The sequence below is a fragment of the Nelumbo lutea genome, chromosome 1 (genome assembly GCF_056320005.1).
Source record: "Nelumbo lutea isolate HS-2025 chromosome 1, American lotus-T2T, whole genome shotgun sequence".
NCBI lineage: Eukaryota > Viridiplantae > Streptophyta > Magnoliopsida > Proteales > Nelumbonaceae > Nelumbo > Nelumbo lutea.
In genome coordinates, this window is record NC_142684.1 from 184,628,926 (window position 1) to 184,649,778 (window position 20,853).

Sequence of the window (20,853 nt, forward strand, 5' to 3'; positions counted from 1 at the left end):
CATTTTGATCCAAGGGAGACCTTTTTTTTTCAAAGTTCTGTTGGTGTGGTGAGAGGATCCATTTTCAACTTAACAGAAAATGAAGATGCAACCATTTTGGATTGTAATGAATTTAGTGGTGGCACAATAATCTGGACCATCTCTCAGAAACATCTTTGACTGGGAAGCAGAGAGGTTGTTGAGGCTTTTGGGGAAGTCAAATCAATCCAGAATTAACCCTGTTAACAGAGATAAAAGGGTTCGAACCATTTCTAAATCAGGACCAAATCAAAGCAAACACCCCTCAAACATTGCTCCCTTGCATCCATGTCGAGCCAAAAGTTGCATTTCTTTCCCCAAGAACAAGACCCTGAAGATGTAAATTTGAAACAGAACATCTCACCATCTCCATCTCCATCTCCCTGTTTCTGTTGCTTGTGGTAGACATCATACCACTAATACAGTCTATCAGAAACACTATTGCTTGGTCTCTTTTCAGCTTCCTTGGGATGAACCAGTTCCTCTAAGACTGTATATGGAGATAAGGTCATTTTTGGTGGCTTCACGCAGATCTTAGGAGCTGACATAATAGATGCTGGAGTAGGAGAAATTGCATGAATAAATTTCTGAGAAGAAGGTACATGCACACAAAAGTTATAATATGCCTAGAAGCTAAATCCAAATGCCAGTAAACAAAGAAAACTTTGGGCAGGTTAGCAGCAAGTTTTCTCTACAAGCAGAACAGTTTCACTTATTTTAGAGTTTAAAACAAATGCACAGTTGAAATATAAGCTTGATGGATTACACAGTGCTATCAATTTGAGCAACAGAAAATTTTACTGAGAAGCAAAGGGCATCACAGATTCCACAACATTGTTACCAGATTTTTTTGGATAAGAACTAAACCTGTTTATCCTTATTTCCTACAGAAGCAAGACCCAAGAAGCAGGTCACATGTGGGACCTTACTGTTACACTATGGTTCTTGTACATAACATACACCCTATGTGCCTGGTATCAGTGATGTAAAAGGCAGGGCTAGGCATTCAGGCGAAGCAATACCTTAAAATGCACCTCGCCTAGGTCTTAGGTGCAGCACTTTCAAAAGACACACGCCTGGTGCAACCTTGCACTTCAGCCCAGGCATGTGCCTTTTTTAATTTTTTTGAACCTTATGGCTGGGCTGGGGCCTCTGCCACCGGGCCCGACCAAGCCCCTCAAGGCAAGCCCAAACAAGTCCATGTTAGGGTCTTAAATTAATCCTTACACAAAAATAAATGACTTTATAATGTTAATTGGATGAATGAATGAACAACATTAGCAAATAAGGGGTTCTTGGAGCTCCAGTGGGCTTGGTACAAAGACAGCTCATAGAATCAAGAATGCAAATCACACTAGCTATTTTAACTAATGCAATTTGGGAAAAAATATATTGTGGGTTTTACATGCTTAAAAATGTTTATATGTTTAATTATTTTTAAATTTTCATTTGAATATGCTTTACATGTTATGTTTTGTATTTTAATTTTAGATAATAGGTTTTTTAAATATTTATTTTTTTTGGCATTTTTTGAAGTTTTTGGCCACTTTTTGTATTTTTGCGCCTTACTTCGAAAAGGCACGTGCCTCGCCTTGCACTTTTAAAACACTGCCTGGTATTTGATAGCTAATTAGCTACAGACGAGATAACCATCACAATCAGAAAGAAAGCCTACATTATATCTATTATATAAAATAGTATTTGGTAGCTATTCAGCATTACATGTACCGCAGAGGAGAGCTACAAAAAGAAGGGCAAAGCAAGAAAATGTGGTTATAATTCACTTCAGAGAAGCCAAACAAAATGAAGGATATGAAGACGATATTATGTTATAAAAGATAGTAGATTCATAAAAGATTTGCAATATGTTTCTGTTAGAGTTGGTAGAGTAGGGTAACTTAGTCTTTTCATTATAGTTTAAGTAGTATAGTGGTGTGGCAATTCTGTTTTGTTTTTTATTTTTCTTGTCCCATACTTAAGTAGGGATATATTTGACTTTGTACCCTTATTTTATATAATAGAGATTATGGTCGACTAGGAGGGATAAGACTCTCTAGTTCAACAGCTTCCTTCTTCTTCTTCTTCTTCTTCTTCTTCTTCTTTCTCTTTGAACAGGACTTATCTGAACCACTAAAACATGATATCAGAGCCCTAAATAAAAGAGAGGAAGGCTGCAATCTCAAGTTCCTGGACCTGCGATCTCTTCTCTTCTTCTTATCTCCTTTTCTCTGAGGTGTGATCTCAGTTACATGGGTAGAAGGCTGCGGCACACCCAGTAGAAGGCTGCAGCAACCCTTTTTCGGTGATCCAGGACTGCCACAATCCCCATTACAGGTGTTGGGAAGGTGCGGCAGCCCTAGGTGAGTAGTTCTCAGATTGCTGTCACCATGAGTGACAGCCCTAGTGGTTGCGTGGTGGTGTTTATGTTACAGACCCTCTACTGAGCAGTTTCAAGAGAGGTTTTTTCTTTGTTTCTGTTTGAATGGTGATGTGAGAAATAGTGTGGTTAACAGTAGTGGTGTGAGAAATCAGGTTTTTTTTATGAAGGAGATGGCCGAATGCGTCTGAATGGTGATATAAGTTAGTGCTTTTTTACAGTGGCTGGTTGAGAAAGTGCCATAAGGTGATGTACAGATTGCAGCAGTGTTTATTGAATAGCAGAAATCCTTTTTGTTGGTTGATAATTCAGAACTAGGAGAAATCTAGTGTATTGAGAACATAATGGCAGCAACCGGAGATGGTGGTGGTGATCAAAAATCTAATGTGGTGATCTCCTCTGACTATTTAGGTATGCAGATGACATCAATTAAACTTAATGGTGAAAATTATGTGCCATTGGCCAAGTCGGTGTGTTATGGACGCATTCCTCGGGAAGACGTACCGTCGCCACCGGCAGCAACAGGCACCTGACCCACCACCACCACCAGCAGTGATTCAATGATTCTCATCCTACCCAGTTCGGCAACAGCAGCCTTATCTAGATTAGATTAGATCATCTTGCTTGTTCTTATCTTATTCTATTGCTCTTATCTTATCTTGTTAGTAGCTTATCAGATTAGGATTAGCTTATCTTATCCTTAGCGAGATAGAACTGGAAGTCTCCCTATTCAGCAAAGAGACTCATTTTGATTAGGACTCTTGTAATCTCCTATTTAAGGAGATCCCATTATTGAATGAGGATATCAAATTTCCAGTCAAGAAATAGAGTAAAAGGAGAGTGTGGTGATCTCTTGGACAAATCACCCTCTAGGACGCCAAGATAGGTTCAGCTAGGAAGGGGAGGAACAAGAAAAAACAGGAGCTTTTCCCCGTGGACCGACCCGTGACAAAATCCTATGCCCGGGCCCATAACAACTTGGTATCAGAGCCAATCGTCATGGGAGATCTGGAGCAGCTATCATCCAGGGTCCACGAACTGGAGCATAAGCTCGTGGAAACCAGCGTAGAGGTTCGTGAGGTCAATGACGATGTTCGGGAGCTGCGACGCTTTCTGGAATCATATTTCTCTAACAAGGAGAGAAATCCAGAAGGGGCTGTAACCACAAACAACCGCCGACTAGACTTGACGGAGTCGTCCAGTGAACAGCAGGTCATCGCCCCGGTAGCCGCAGTCATCCCCAAATACAGCAGGCTGGAATTCCCATCGTACAACGGCAACGAAGACCCCTTAGGCTGGCTGTATCGCTGCGAGTAGTTTTTTCGGAATCAACGGACAGATGACCGGGATAAGGTAAATCATTCTATATTGCTAGAAGATGATCGTGTTAAAGCAAAAACAGAACGTGCTAAGGCACCAGTAGATTTCACTACATTGTAGCTCCACAATTTGATGTATGAGAAAATTCATTTTGTGAAAGCCATAAAGGTGCGCAAAGATTTCAAGTCAAAGTATCTGAATATTGAACTTGTGCCTGAGGAAGAGTTTTTCAGTTCAACCCCTCAAGATATTAAAGGATTTGTACCATCAAAAGACAGTGCACATGACCTGATGCTAAAGCGGCTTAATTTTGAGCTTTTCCGGCAAAAAGAACTTTGCAAACTTCATGAGAAGCTGGAGCAACACAAGAAAAGCCTTATGGAGACCATTGCACACCGAAAGAAGTTCCTTTCAAGTCTCCCGAAATCTCTGAAGAAAGCATCCTTGCCTGTCCAACACCAACTAGGGGTTCTACATACAAAGAAATTAAAGCAGCATAATTTAGCAAAATTACTGCCACCTCCACTCTATGTGATTTACTCACAATTGTTGGCTCAGAAGGAGGCATTTGGGGAGAGTATTGAATTGGAAATTATAGGAAGCATGAAGGATGCTCAAGCATTTGCCCACTAGCAAGCAATTAAGGACAATGGTGTTTCTACAAATACAGAAATGAATAAGTTGGAGGATGATACGCCTGATGAGGAAGAGGAGGGCCAAAGGAGAAAGCGGCCAAAGAAGGTTACTGAAAAAGAGAACCTTGACCAATCAGGAATCTATCGATCTCATCCTCTTAAAATCATCCTTCATATACATGATGATGAGGTTTCAAATCCCAAGCCTGCAAACTGGTTACTCTAAGGTTTGAATACTTATTAAAGTTGAATGTTGTGTGTGTTGGGATTGATGGCTCTCAAGAAGGACCTCAGAACAACATCTTATGCAACTTGTTTCCTGATGATACTGGTACTGAGCTTCCCCATCAGTCAGCTAAGCTCTTTGTTGGTGTTGCTGTTGAAGTCTTGGTAGAATGGTGTAATTTACCATCGGCCAAAGCCACATGGCTCCCATTGGCAGAGTTCCACGCCACATATCCAGAGTTCGAGCTTGAGGACAAGCTCGTAGTCCAGGAGGGGAGTAATGTTATGGATGCATTCCTCGGGAAGACGTACCGTCGCCACCGGCAGCAACAGGCACCTGACCCACCGCCAACAGCAGCAATGATTCAATGATTCTCATCCTACCTAATTCGGCAAGAACAGCCTTATCTAGATTAGATTAGATCATCTTGCTTGTTCTTATCTTATCTTGTTAGTAGCTTATCATATTAGGATTAGCTTATCTTATCCTTCGCAAGATAGAACTGGAAGTCTCCCTATTCAGCAAGGAGACTCCCTTTGATTAGGACTCTTGTAATCTCCTATTTAAGGAGATCCCATTATCGAATGAGGATATCAAATTTCCAATCAAGAAAGAGAGTAAAAGGAGAGTTCGGTGATCTCTTGGACAAATCACCCTCTAGGACGCCAAGATAGGTTCAGCTAGGAAGGGGAGGAACAAGGGAAAACAAGAGCTTTTCCCCGTGGACCTACACGTGACGAGATCCTACGCCCGGGCCCATAACACGATGGAGGTTTTTCTCAAGGCCAAGAGGAAGGTGAAACATGTAAAGGAGAATAAACCATCAATTGACTCTCCAAGGTTTGATGATTGGGAACAAGAAGATGCCCAGATCATGACATGGCTACGGAACCCAAGATAAGTGTAAACTTTATGTTCTTAGATACAGCCAAGGAAATATGAGAACATGCCAAAAGGCTCTATTTAGGACAGGATAATACTACGAGAGTGTATCAGCTTTATTATGAGCATTTTAATTTGCAACAAGGAAATCAAACCCTTGAAGAGTATTATGCCAGTATGAGGAACCTCAGAAATGAACTCAGTGTCTATCATCCCCTAACTTCAAATGTTAAAATTCAGCAACAACAAAGGGAGCAACTTGATGTAACCAAGTTCTTAATGAGGCTGAAATCAGAATACGAAGCAGTTAGAGCACAAATATTGGGAGGTTCTGCTCTTCCTACACTTGAGGAGGTCTTTGCTCGGCCTCGTAGGATTTCCTTGGGACCCACAAAGAGTATCACAACGTCTAATAGATCAATGTTTGTTGTAGCGAGAGTAGGTGGACATGGCAATAGAGGGGGAGGACATACATTTCGAGGAGGCTGTGGTAGTCCCATGTTTGGTCTTGGTGTGGTGGAGATCATGACTTAGGGGGAAGCCATGGTAAAGGAAGAGGGCACACTACTAGAAAGTGTACACATTGTGGCAAAGATGGACATACGATTAATTTTTGTTATGATCTACATGGGCTAATCATGCAATTGTTGGTGGTGGTGATGTGAGTGATAACCAACAAACAAATCAAACACCTTCCACATCTACATCTGCTTCCGGGAAGGAGATGATGAGTGTACCACGAGATGAGTATGAAAGGTTCCTTCAGACCACTTCACAACATAACACTGCTACTCTTGCACACTCAGGTATGACCTATCTAGCATCCAAACCTTCTCACTGGATTATTGATTCTGGAGCCTCTAATCACATGACCGGGACTCCAGGTGTGTTTTCTTCCCTCTCTAAAACTTCCGCATCACAAACTTTTACCCTGGCCAATGGATCTTCTTCCCCCATTTACGATGTTGGTAATGTTGATATTGCATCGCTTTCTTTATCATCTATTCTATATGTGCCTAAATTTCCATTCAACCTCATGTTTGTTAGTAAATTAACTACGGCCCTTAATTGCTCTATCACTTTTTACCCTTTATCTTGTGTTTTTTAGGATCTCAAGATAGAGAAGAAGATTGGTGGAGGGCATGAAGCCAGTGGATTGTATTATCTTGATGGTGGTGGATCTTCATTTGCACTTCAAACTTCCCTGACTCCTCTTCAATGGCATTGTCGGTATGGACATCCATCTCTCAAGGCTCTCTAGCTACTAGTTCCTTCTTTGAGTCACTTGTCTTCTTTGAAGTGTGAATCGTGTCAGTATGGGAAACACCATCGGGTTTCCTTCAGTCCTAGGGCTGATAGTCATATGTTGAGTCCTTTTGCTTTAATCCATTCAGATGTTTTGGGTCCAATTAAAGTTGAGTCCTATAATGGTTACAAGTATTTTGTCATTTTTATTGATGATTGCTCAAGGATGACATGGATTTATTTAATGAAAGAAATGAGTGAATTGTTTTCTATTTTTCAAAAATTTCATACTGAAATACGTACACAATTTGGTGTTCCAAAAAAAGTTCCTTGTTCTGATAATGGCTGTGAATACTTTTTACTTCCTTCCAACAATATTTAGAACAACATCGCATCATTCATCAGACTTCGTGTGGATCCACACCTCAACAAAATGGGATGGCTGAACGAAAGAACCGTCATCTTCTTGAGGCTGCTCAATCTATCCTTCATCATATGAATGTTCCTCAACGTTTTTAGAATGACACGGTACTTACGGCTTGTTTTCTCATTAATCGGATGCCCTCCTTCATTCTTCATGGTCGATCTCCCTTTTCTATTTTGTTTCCCACTTTGTCTCCCTTTCCATTAACTCCCCGGGTCTTTGGGTGTGTGTGCTTTGTTCATAATCTGGGCCCTAATTTAGATAAGCTGGATGCATGCTCTATTAAGTGTATCTTTCTTAGCTATTCTCAGACCCAGAAAGAATATAAGTGTTACAATCCTATCAGTCGAAAGTCATTTGTCTGCCCTGATGTCACCTTTCCACTTCACATCGCCAATTTATTTCTTTGTTGTCCTCTATATGTATACCCAAGGATGTTCAGGAGGCTCTTACTTTACCAGGGTGGCATCAAGCAATGGTCTTCAACACAATCACAAGTGGGATCTTACCACTCTTCCTCCTTGTAAGCATGTTGTAGGTTGTAAATGGGTGTATAATGTTAAATATTTACCAAATTGCAGTGTGGAACAGTTGAAGGCCTGATTGGTTGCTAAAGGTTATTCTCAATTATATGTGTTGGATTATATGGAAACCTTCTCCCCTGTGGCTAAGATTGGTTCAATTTGTGTCTTGATTTCTTTGGAGAGATAAGCACAAAACACGTGAGTTCAGGTGATCAATGGGGAAACTTGTTCACAAAAAGTTTGAGTTCAGGGAGAGTGAGCTACATATGTAACAAGCTAGGATTATATGACATATATTCTCCAGGTTGAGGGGGAGTGTTAGAGTTGGTCGAGTAAGGGTAACTTAGTTTTTTCATTATCGTTTAAGTAGTGTAGTGATGTGGCAATTCTGTTTTGTTTTTAATTTTTCTTGTCCCATACTTGAGTAAGCTTATATTTGACTTTTGTTGGAATAATGTTAAAATAACTTAGTTGCAGATGTTAGGGCGTGTTTGGCTAATTAAAGTGTTTTTTATTTCGTTTTTTTTTTGTTATGTCTGTTATTGTACTCAAGGGCACAAGGGTCTTTTCCCTTGTTATTTCAGTTGCCCTATATATAGTAAAATAAACACTGGCGTCGCCAGTACTGTTACATTGCAAACCTTCTCTCTTCTCTCCTCTCTTCTCTTCTCTTCTCTCCTCTTCCGCTTATCTCTGACTGGCTAAACTGTCAAGATGGTATCAGAGCGGGAATGCTGATTAAAAGATAGCAGATCGATCAACCCTACTGTCAAGAGAAGATCGATTAACCCAAAGAACAGATCGAACAGACTAGCAGAAAAAAATCTGATTCTGGACTACAAAATAGCTACAACTGGTATAGTTCTCCCTATTTCTTCTCTTCTTTACTCTCCTTGGTCATGTGCCGAGTGAAAACCCTAAGAATCTGGGGCGGCTAAATGCTGTCGAACCTGTGTAACCCTAGTTTTCTTGGATCGTGTGATCTTGTTCATGTGTTAAGACAACTGTAGGTCAATGTTGACCTGTCTTCTCAATGATTTGAGTTGACTATAAGTGAGAAAGATCTCTCCTGCTGATTAGTGGCTGTTAGATTCTGGAATTCTGGTAAGTGGGGGCTGATAAAACTATACATGTCTGAAATCTGCAGAATATTACCTCAGTTTTTGTCCGGAATTTGGTACTGTTTGTGCTCAATCTGGTTGGTAAACCCGAGTGTGTGGGTGTGAACTGAGTGGAGCATTGTTTTGTGGAGTAAGGAGGGGTCCTAAGTCCGGTGTTTGGGACTGATTAACTGCTTAACCATGTCGACTGAGAATTCTGCTACTTCAGAGATCTCAGGGAGCCACAATGGAGTGAGTGGGGGAATGGATATGAGCTTTCCCATGGCTGTCATTCCCTTTGATGGTCTGAATTACCTTGAGTGGTCTAGGGGGATAAAACTCTACATCACTGCTAGGGGGCAAATAGGATACATCAATGGGAGAGTAAAGGAACCGAAGTATGGAAGTGCTGAGCATGATAGGTGGAACCAAGATAACAGTATGGTGATGTCTTGGCTCTTGGTTTCAATGCTGCCACGAGTAAGGAAGACTTTTATGTGGGCTGAAACTGCTTGTGCGATATGGGAACAAGCGAAATCCACTTATTCAGAACAGAGACACTATGCCAAGATATATCAACTACAAGCTTAATCTTCTACTTGCAAACAGGGGGAGAGGAGTTTCTCGATGTACTATTCTGATTTGACATCAATATGGAAAGAACTTGATCACTATCAGAATGTGAATTGGAAGTGTGATGAAGATGCAAAGGCCTATAAGTCACTTGTATCACAGCAACGCGTGTTTGCCTTCCTCCTAGGGCTGAATTCGTCATATAAGTCCATTAGGGTACAGATCTTGGGTAGTAAAGACTTGCCATCAATCCAGGAGGCATATGCCTTGGTGCAGTCAGAAGAAAACAGAAAAAGTGTGATGAATGGTGTAGAAGGGGAGTCAGTTGCCCTAGCGGTCCAAGGAAATTCAGATACAAATGTCGGAGGTGGCTTTAAAAGGGGTGACACTCAGAAAAAATCAGAAGATAAAAGCAAGTTTTGGTGCACTCACTGCCAGAAGACACGACACACTAAAGATACATGCTGGGATCTCCATGGAAAACCTAAATGGGCACAAGATTTGGGTAAGAAGTCAGCACCGGATCAAGGCAAGAAACCAGGCTAGTAGAATCAAAAAAGGTATAACTCAACTAATATGGCATCGACAGAAACTAGTCCTCCCGTAACTCAGGAGAGACATCCCGGTTCTGACCCTAAGGAAGATATTATCAACTCCTTCCGTGAACATTTGGAATTGTATGGTAGGACTCTCCGCCAAGTGGATTCTGGGCCTACTCGTTCTACCTCATTTGCATCTACATCAGGTAATGCCACAACCTTCCATGTGTCATCTGATACTACTGATTCACCTTGGATTATTGACTCCGGAGCCTCAAATCACATGACCGGTAAGTCAAATTTGTTCCAGACATAAAACATTTTCTCTGGGAAAGATAAGGTAAGACTGACTGATGGTTCTTTTTCTACCATAGCTGGCCGAGGCACCATATCTCTCCCACTTGGCCTTACTCTTCCTAATGTCCTGCATGTTCCGAAATTACCTATTAATTTGTTGTCCATTAGTATTACTCACTCTTTGAACTGCTCAATCACCTTTTTTCCGTCTTCATTTGTGTTTCAGAATTTGACCTCAGGGAAGACGATTGGTAGAGGAAGCATGGTGGATGGTCTCTACGTGTTGGAGAATAATGCTGGTCTAGTGGCAACTGAGTCCACAAGTTCGTCGAGTGAGAGTGAGGCCTATTTATGGCATAGTCGTTTAAGTCATCTTTCTTTTGAGTCGTTAAAAGTTATGTTCCCAAAGTTGTTTGAGTTCTTGTCAGTGAGTCAGTTACAGTGTCAAACTTGTCAGTTGAGTAAGCATTGTAGAAGTTCTTTACCTTTAAGAAATAAAAGATCTGAATTTCCATTTCATATTGTTTATTTTGATGTTTGGAGCCCTGTTACTCTACCTACTGCGGCTGGCTATAAGTATTTTGTTACTTTGATTGATGATTATTCTCGATACACTTGGGTTTACCCTATGCGATCTCGAGATGAAGTGCCACAAATTGTGAAAGACTTTCAATGCATGGTGTTCACTCAGTTCCAAACGGAAATTCATATTTTCTAGTCGGACAATGCAAAGGAATATTTCCATAGTGATCTCACGAAGTTCTTTGCTTCGAGTGGGTCACTTCAGCGAAGCTCTTGTGCCAGGACACCCAACAAAATGGTGTGGCTGAACGAAAAAACCGTCACTTTCTCGAAGTTGCTCATGGCTTGCTGATTCATATGAATGTGCCAAAACAGTTCTGGATGGATGCAATATTGTGTGCGACATATATCATCAATCGCATGCCCTCTCGGCTACTAGAGTATAAGGCCCCACATCAGCTCTTGCTCCCTATAGCCCCGTTGTCCACCATTCTAATGCATGTTTTTGGGTGTCGTTGTTTTGTCCACAACTTGTCACCTACTCGTGGTAAACTTGACCCTCAGGCTATTCCTTGTGTTTTTCTTGGTTACCCTTCATCTCAAAAGGGGTATCGTTGCTATGATCCCATTGCCCGCAAGTATTATGTTTCCATTGATGTCTCATTCTTTGAGAGTCAACCGTTCTTCTCGGTTTCTCCTCAGGGGGAGAGTAGGGTTGAAGAGAAACAGGTGATGACTCAGATTCAACTTCCTCCATTCCGAGTTTTTCATCATCGCCATAAGAGCCAGTAGAGTTCAAGAGTCGTGGAACCGAACACTATGCAACCAACATCATCGGATTCACCCGAGGCAGATCCGTCTCATCAGCCAGGGACACTTGCTCCCATTGCTCCTTTAAATGTTGATTCACCAGCCCCCAATGATCTTAATATTCCCACTGCTAAGAGAAAGGGTGTTAGATCTTGTACCACTAATCATCATATCTCTGACTTTGTGTCTTATGAGCATGTTTCACCTTCGTACCATGCCTTTCTCTCTTCTGTGGATAGTGTCCCCATCCCTAAGATCGTGGTAGAAGCTTTGTCAAAACCTGAATGAACAGATGCAATGCAGGAAGAAATTGATGCCTTACACAAAAAGGGTACGTGGGAGTTGGTAGACCTTCCTGAGGGGAAGGAACCAGTGGGGTGCAAGTGGGTGTTCACAGTGAAACACAAAGCTGATGGAACTATTGAAAGGTACAAGGCTAGACTGGTAGCAAGAGGCTTCATACAGGTATATGGAGTGGACTATGCAGAGACTTTTGCTCCAATAGCGAAGATGAACTCTATCCGGATTCTCCTTTTCTTGGCAACAAATCTTGACTGGGATCTTCACCAATTGTACATCAAGAATGCCTTCTTGAATGGTGACTTAGAAGAGGAGGTGTACATTACCCAACCCCTAGGATTCTGTGCCAAAGGCAATGAACAAAAGGTGTGCAGGTTAAAAAAGTCCCTATATGGGTTGAAACAATCACCTCGGGCTTGATTTAGTAAGTTCCATTTAGTAGTCCAACAGATGGGATTCAAACAATGCCAGTCAGATCATACCCTGTTTGTAAAAAGAGGTGAAGGTAAAATTGCAGCTCTTATTGTGTATGTGGATGACATAGTGATCAGAGGAGATTGGGAGGCTGAAATCCAGAGAAAAAATTCTTAGCCACAAATTTGAGGTGAAGGATCTAGGCCCCTTACGATACTTTCTTGGAATTGAAGTTGCCCGCTCTCACAAGGGCATCTTTATTTCCCAATGGAAGTATGTACTAGATCTACTAGAAGATACAAGCAAGTTAAGGGTGAAACCATCTAAGTCACCTATTGAACCTAATCACCATCTGGGAGACAGTCGGGGAGAGGTTTTGAAAGATGTAAAGATGTTCCAGAGACTCATGGGGAGACTTCTGTATTTGTCTATGACCAGGCCTGGTATTGCCTATGCAGTGGGTGTCCTTAGTCAATTCATGCACAACCCGAGAGCAACTCACTTTGAGGCTGCAAAGAGGATCTTGAGATATCTCAAGAAGTTTCCTAGAGCTGGTTTGTTGTTCCAGAAACACAGTCACTTAAAAGTGGAAGTATATACTGATGCAGATTGGGCAGGAGCAGTCAATGATCGAAAGTCTACCAGTGGTTATTGTGCCTTTGTAGGAGGAAACCTTGTCACATGGAGAAGCAAAAAACAAAGTGTGGTGACTAGATCCAGTGCTGAAGCAGAGTATAAAGCGATGGTTCATGGGATTGCGGAAATCATGTGGATAAGAAATCTGTTAGGTGAACTGGGTTTCGTAGTAAGCAATTCTACGTCACTCTACTGTGACAATAAAGTTGCCATCAATATTGCTACTAATCTAGTTCTGCATGATAGGACGAAACACATTGAAGTGGACAAGCATTTTATCAGAGAGAAACTTGAAAGTGGAGAAGTGTGCACACCATATGTCAGCTCGGAAGAGCAACTTGCAGATATCTTCACCAAAGGTCTTCATCATTTGCGGCACAAAGATTTGTGTAACAAGTTGGGCATGATTGACATCTATGCTCCAACTTGAGGGGGAGTGTTGGAATAATGTTAAAATAAATTAGTTGCAGATGTTAGGGCTTGTTTGGCTAATTAAAGTGTTTTTTTATTTATGTTATGTCTGTTATTGTACTCAGGGGCACAAGGGTCTTTTCCCTTGTTATTTTTGTCGCCCTATATATAGTAAAATAAACACTGGCACCGCCAATACTATTACATTGCAAACCTTCTCTCTTATCTCCTCTCTTCTCTTCTCTTCTTCTCTTCTCTTCTCTCCTCTTCCGCTTATCTCTGGCCGGCTAAACTGTCAAGAACTTTGTACCCTTATTTTAATATAATAGAGATTATGGTCGACTAGGAGGGTTAAAACTCTCTAGTTCGACTAAACCAGATTCTTCAGCCAAAACTCACAATGCATCAATATCATCTTGGTTGTATGTTCCAAATTGTTGACCACTTGATGATTTTGCTTCCCAAATAAGTAGACAACACATTATCCTGTACATGAGTTCAGTGCATCAACCTAAAAGAAAATCATTTGGGCATACAAGCCAACCAAAATTATTACCACTTGAAAAGGGAATTTCTTGCAAACAGTACATCAAACAATTGAGAGTAGAAGAAAGCAAGTAGTAGTAGCTAGTAACGACAACAACAACATGGGGAACCTGGAAAACCTACCAAACAAAACCTCGAGATCAATGTTCTGCTTTGTTTCTCTCAAGTTTGAATAAACAACACTAACAGATTTCTTTTTTCTTTATGCAACACTTAATCTACCTGAGCAGACTATACAAGGTCTCCCAAGTCCTAAAAAAGAAGAAAACGCCAAAATAACGTCAATTGCTCCCCTGCCAAGATAGATTTAGTATTCCCCCAAGAAAAGGATCTAATTCTTAAAGGAGAACCTTATTTCTTTTTTTTCCTTCTTTTTTGTTTGTTTGTTTCGCATTTCTCCTTGAGCAAATACAGGAGTTCCATTAATGGGGTAGAGGCATATGTCAATTAGTACAATTGTTGGCAACTAATGAATATAATGTATACTGATATATAATTATAACAAAATTTTAATAAAATTTCATTTTATTTGGAAAGTCAAATTTTCATTTTAATAAAATTTCTTCTTTGAAAAGACGTGTTGGCCCAACTCCAAACCATCAATAAAATGAGATGTTGAGGCAAGATCAGCAACATGAGAAACAAATTACATGCAATTTTATGGTTATACAAAGATATGAAGAATTTACCAGAAATCATGGTGCTTGTTTTCTGATTTTGGACAGAGTACAGAAATCTTGATATGGCTTAAAACCTTCCTGCCATTTTGCAAACTGCCTCTTCAACAACTTATAACCTTTCAGCTCCTTAGGCCCAAAGCTCAATGAAGAAGAATCAAATTGCAATTTTACAGGGCACAATTCATCAAAAAATTCTAATCCAACCAATTCCTTATTAGAATTTGGAACAAGTTTCGGTTGCATTTTGGAATCCTTATGTGGATTAGGTGCAAATTCTCTCTCAGGCCTTTTACAAACAAAGGTTTCAAACCTCTTGTCCTCAAAAATAGTCTCATCTTGTGTGGAATTAATGGTAGGTCTCTTATCTGAAAAGGCCTGAGGCTTGTATGTAAAGAAAGGCTTTGGCTCTTGCTGCTCTTCTGAACTACTCCACCTCTCATCTCTAAGATCAGCAAGGGAGACAACATAGGAATCACTAAACTCAGAGCTGGATCTCGGCAATGTCATCTCATTAACCACTTTGATGACCTCATCGCATTGGTGAGTCAATTCTGCCTCAGCTGAAAATGAATCTCCTTCATCCATAGCTGAACTTCTCTGGCTCTTATTAATCTCACAAAGTGAAAGAAGCACAGGAAGAGGAAGTACAGGACCTACAAGAGCATCATCAGACTGCAATTTGAATGACCACTTATTGCTTTGGCTTGAGGGCTTCCTCAAGAAAAATGGTGGCCACTGGGGCAAACTAGGAACATCCAAGAACTCCAGTGAGACCTTCTTCTGGTCTAAAAGAACTTCAAGGAGTTCTGGGTAGTTAGAAAAAGCCAACTGTAAAACATTCATTGGCAGCCCTGCCCACATTCTCCTCGAAGCAATCTCATATGCACTTGCAGGTAATCTGATATCATTAAGAACATCAGTAAGAACAGGAGAAGACCCCATTTGGATGATACCAGAAGCCTTCAATTTGTCACGAATAAGTTCACACCAGTCTTGAGTATATGGAGATGTTTCAGTCAAATCCAATTGAGTATTTTGCATATTTGATTCCATGAGCTTGGTTAGATATCCATTCAAATACCCAAGGAGATAATCAAATTTCAGATGTTTGAATCTCCTAGGAAATTTATATTTCTGATCACCCAATGTATATAGAAGAGGATCTTCAACCAGCAACGAAGTGGTCTCATTGACTTCTCCCCCCTGCTTGTTATTAGCTAAATCCCATGAAGCATGGTATGTCTGTGATTCAAGCTTCCCTGAAGACATTAGCCTAATCAGCGTGAAGCCATCAAGAGTGCTTGTTTCAGATGCTAAGGATGAGAGATCTTTACTAAGAATACAAAAGCCCAGAACTATTGCTTTCTTCTGCCGCCAATCAACCCACACAGGAAGAGTAGCCTTAGAAAAATTCTCTCTTAAAAGACAATCTCCATGGTAGCACTTCCGACCTGACAAGGAGAGCTCAGAAGGGAGTTCCCATGCATACAGGGTATTGGCGAACTTTGAAATTTTAGAAGCTACTGTCTCATCTGGAGTTGGTAAAGAAGGTCCATAGCAGAATAAACTGAATTCGCAGTCCCAAAAAGAACCCACCAAAATGACTGAACCAGATTCCGAAGCCCACTTATACTTATCCTCTTTGGGTGCTGACCTCAACTCTGACAACCTAAACACATTAATGTAACGTGGGCTATCAAGGCCATGAGCCCACTGTAAAACAGGCATCAATGGCTTCCGAATGTCAAAAAGAAGCAACCAATATTCAGTAGTAACTGTAAAATAGAAGCCATCGGAACCAGCTCTACAAAATGCAAGAAACCTGTCCACTCCCATTGATGGCTGAAACATCTCAATCTTTGCTAAAATACTCACATTGCTTTCCTCAAACCTCAAGTCCACTAAGAAAACAGCACTAGTGTTAGTGACTATCAAAATTCGGGGATGCCAACCAAATTCACAGCATAACCATTCACCTTTCTCCAAACTATCCAAATCTATATCTAAATCCTTCCATGAAACTCCAACTCTACTTCCTCTCATTTTAACGGGAAAAGCACTGGCATTAGAGAAAGAACCCAAAGAAAACAAGAATAATTCACCACTTTCTAACAAAACCACACACTCTTCGGGCAGATGTGAGCTCCAACAAGCATGTGCAACATATCTGCTAAACTTCTTCATACCCAAATGAATCAAATCGGGTCTTTCCAAGTTTGATCCCACGTTGATAATATCAACGCGGAACCAATGAACGGAATACAAAGTACAAGCTACCAAAAACCCAATACTTACAGAATTACCTGTTAATGAAGAAGAATTGGAACACCGAGCATTAATAGATGTTACAAACATTTTAAGAATCCGATGAATTAATCCATCCGTAGACATAAAGATATTACCACTTTTATCTGTTCGAACTTCCCAACTTGATTCCGTTACAGACAACACAACAGAACCAACCCGGTCCGAATTTTCTCCAGTCGGGAATAAAAACAGAAATTCTCCGTTCTGGCAACGAAGCATTTGAAGATTGTTACCGGCTAGAGGAGGAACGTCATCGGACTGACGGCCAAAATCGGCAGCAATGGAAGTACGTACACTATCTGGAATTTTAGTGTCTTTGGAAGACAGGGAAGCTGCACGCAGGGATGTTTGAAGAGGAATGGCAGGAGGGATTGAAGGGCATAAAGAGGGGGAAGAAAAGAGAAGGTTTAGGGTTTTAGGAGACGGGGTGAAGAAAAGCGGGCCCAACGGTTCTGCAGAGGGACCGGAGAGGAGGAGAGGTGGAGAGAAGACAGATGAAATTGACCAGAGCGATTTCCACTCTTCTGAGAAGTTCATATTCTTTCTGATTCGTCTTTCCCACCTAAAGGGAAGTCGAGAGCAAAGAAGTAGCTTTCTCCTTTAGCACTTAGCCCTATTTTTTACTTCGAATCTTTCTGATCAGAAGCTCGATGCTCTTTTAGGTGATTTAGGTGATACAAATAACGAAAGAGGGAACCGGGAAACAAATTGAAAGCAAAAGCTAAGAAGGCTGTTTCAACGTAAGGCTGTAAAGGCTGTTGAAACGGACTGGGATCAGACCGTGATCGAATCCGAATATATTTTCACAGAGCGCACCTCACAGCCCCATCAGACCGTGTATTGTGAGATACTGGGATTATCTCATGTACTTTGTGTAGGGGAGAATTTCGCAATACAAGATGGGATGGGGCTGTGATGTGAGGTCTGTGTGAGGTGTATTAATTGAGGAGCATATCCAGATATTCTAATTTCCGAATTCAAACAAAAATTGGATTTGAGTGCTCTTTCACGCCGATCTCACAGTAAATCATCGCATCTTTGAATTGGAAACGTCTCCTCGTAAGAATGGGAGATGAATGCACGACGATTTTGCTGTATTTTAGGAAATCAGCCTAAAATTGATGAGACGGCTTCAATGAGTGGAAGGTCCGTTCGAACAGTCTTGCATCCGGAACATTTTCTTACTTTTATACAAAGTTGCAATGGCGGTTAGGATGGGTTCTGCATTGGCAAAGGGATGCTCTATAGTGTGGATGAGAAATTAATGGGTATGGGCTGATTGTGGCAAAGACTAATTCACACCACACCATATTCCATAGTTGTTTTGAACTATGGAAAAACTATGTGAACTATACCAGTCCATCCATAGTGATGTTCTCTAAGCATGGGGTGGACCAATCTACATCACACATTTTGATTCCATGTATCCCATATACATTTATGAATGATCTACACCAATGTTTTAAAAAACGATCCAAAAAATGAATTGTTCTGGCCATCGGTTTATGGGTCGACGATCTGACCATCTAGTTCAAACGGACAATCTGTTATGACAAGCAAATTAAAAAATAAAAAAATAATTAAAAATAAAAAAGCAGTCAAAACCGTTGAACGGGTTGACGGTTCGACCACTCGGGTCAACATGTTGTTGACTTTTTCAATGGCTTTTGGCCAAATATCAAGTTTGGGGAAAAACAAAACCACTTCCCTAGATAGTTCCCGAGCCAAACGGTCTGACCATCTGGGTCAACAGCGGTTTGAAGACCTTGATCTATACAAGTTATTCATAAATATCTAATTTTTACATTTTATATGATAAATATATTGAAAATGCATTAATGAATTAATATTAACCAATAAATATTAATTTTCTATAAAAACAATAATAAAATAATATAATTAAAAATTTTAAAAATATATATTTTAAATATTTAAAAATATTATTTTATTGATAAAAACATTAAAAAATAAAATTTTAAGTAAAATAATCAATATTTTATTGACAAAAAATATTAAAATGTGAAACAAACGATAGGGTTTTAGCCTTTCATGGAGAGTGTGAAGCAGGGGATCAAAAATAGAGTGTGGACGGGCCCTAACCATGAATTTTTGCCATGGATGAGAAATTGGGGTGAGGATGAGTGTTCATCCCATGAAACAGTCCCGTCCACGAGATGAATACGGTGTCGAACACCGCCTGAATTTGGTTTCAATATTGATTCTTAAAATCAATCCGTTTCCATGGATCACTTCTTTGATTATTTCTAACTAATTTCAATTTTTCAAAATGATATGGTATCCAACCTAGTATTAAATAATAACTCTAATACAAAAATAATAAACCCTTGAAAATCATTACTAAATAGACTTATAACCGATTTCTAAAAAATCGACTTACATGGTAAAAATGATATCAAATAACAAAATTTATCGAAATAATCAGCATCGGTGCCAAACATCACCTAAATCCTCCAAAATTGGAATTGGAATCACTTATTCCTGATGCCTATTTGATTCAGTCAGGAATTAGATCAGATTCCAATTGTTGCTATTTGGTTCAATGGGAGTTGGAACCATAATCAATTGAATTTTTTTTAATTGTGTATCAGCCTATTTATTATTTTATTATTACTTTATTAGTATTTTATTAATATATTATTATTTTATTATTACAATAATAATATTTGTATTCCTAATTTCTTAATTTATATTGTTTTCATTTGTTATTTTAACATTAATTGATTATTATTAAATAACAAATATGTTAGTATTTTATTATTACTAATTATATTGTGTTAATATTCTACTTTATTATTATTATTATTATTATTATTATTATTATTATTATTATTATTATTATTATTATTATTATTATTATCATTCAATAATTAATATCTTAGTGTTTATCAATAATGTATGAATTTTTTACTAACATATGATTATATTATTATTACTTTAGTAATATTTTTATTATTATATTTTATTAATGATTTATTACTTTATTATTATTTTCTCGTTATCCTATTAATATTCTATCATTTTTATTATTTCTAAACTAATTTATTATTGTTTAATATATAATATGTTAGTATTTTATTATACCTTTAATTATAATATATTAATATTTTATTATAATGTTATCATTCTATGAATATTTTACTAACATTTGGTTATTATATTTAGGGGTTTTTATTATTTAGTCCATCCCAACAAATCTTAGCTCCACTATACAGTTGGGGTAGGTGCTAGCTTAGAATTGATGCCACAGGCGAGTATTGGTGTTGTAGGTGGGCGTATTTGAAATTCTGAATTGTTGTAGGTCTACAATGGAATTTAGAATTATGAGGTGGAGTACAATATAGTTTTTATTTGTATTTAAAATTAATATCCTTGTTTGTTATTATGAATTTATTAATATTTTATTATTTTATTATTAATATATTATTTTTTATTATTAATATTAGAATTTGGGGGGTTTTTTGTCATGAATTCTTTACTTCTTGACATAATCTGGAACGGGATTATGGGAATCTCATTCCTCCAAACATGGGAATCAAAATCCCATTCCTATCAAACAAAACGATAGGAACTAAGGTGGTGTTTGGAAGCGTGCTGAAACCATGAGATATTTTGTTTGTGTCTATGCAACAGTTGCTAAGACATTCGGCTAGTTTGTAGTGTGGATCAATCCACACTATCTCATGGATTGATCCACACCACGGGCTAATTTTTCGTCCACGGCTTTATCTCGTGCATTAAACCACGCTATCGTGTTGGATGGGATGAAGAGTTGTTCACATCTCATATAACCCTCTTTGTTTTTACCGTTGTAGATTGTCACAAAGCACCACTGCCGGTTGCCGCTGCAACTCCGACCACCGCTTCATGCTTCATACTCGTCGCTGCAATTCCAACCAGCACTGCACCGAACTATCGACTATAAATTCTCCTTATCCGATCAGCACTGCACTGCTTCATGCTTCAAAAACCCTCTTTATAAAACCCCTATTTCATATTAGTTTCACAACTGATTAATGAGTATTCATTCTCCGATTCTTTTTCTTTGT

The 20,853-nt window shown here is 39.3% G+C and overlaps 1 protein-coding gene and 1 pseudogene across 7 annotated transcripts in view; one reads left to right on the top strand and one right to left on the bottom strand.

The window, feature by feature from the left end:
* The window catches only part of LOC148879744 (TATA box-binding protein associated factor RNA polymerase I subunit C), a 34,479-nt gene extending 16,577 nt beyond the window's left edge, over positions 1-17,902 (bottom strand). For 2 of the 7 annotated variants that reach the window (XM_088961399.1, XM_088961401.1), the window contains exons 1-2: positions 14,489-17,901; positions 383-605 (exon numbers count right to left, since the gene is read on the bottom strand). In XM_088961399.1, coding sequence (XP_088817525.1) covers positions 14,495-17,323 — 2,829 coding nt within the window. In that variant the 5' untranslated portion in view covers positions 17,324-17,901 and the 3' untranslated portion in view covers positions 383-605; positions 14,489-14,494. Of the gene's footprint in view, positions 1-382; positions 606-13,346; positions 13,740-14,488 lie in introns of those variants that run through there. The other 5 variants (XM_088961400.1, XM_088961402.1, XM_088961405.1 and 2 more) reach the window with 4 other exon arrangements.
* Positions 2,740-5,992, top strand: LOC148879746 (THO complex subunit 5A-like; annotated as a pseudogene).
* Positions 17,903-20,853: the final 2,951 nt, after the last annotated feature.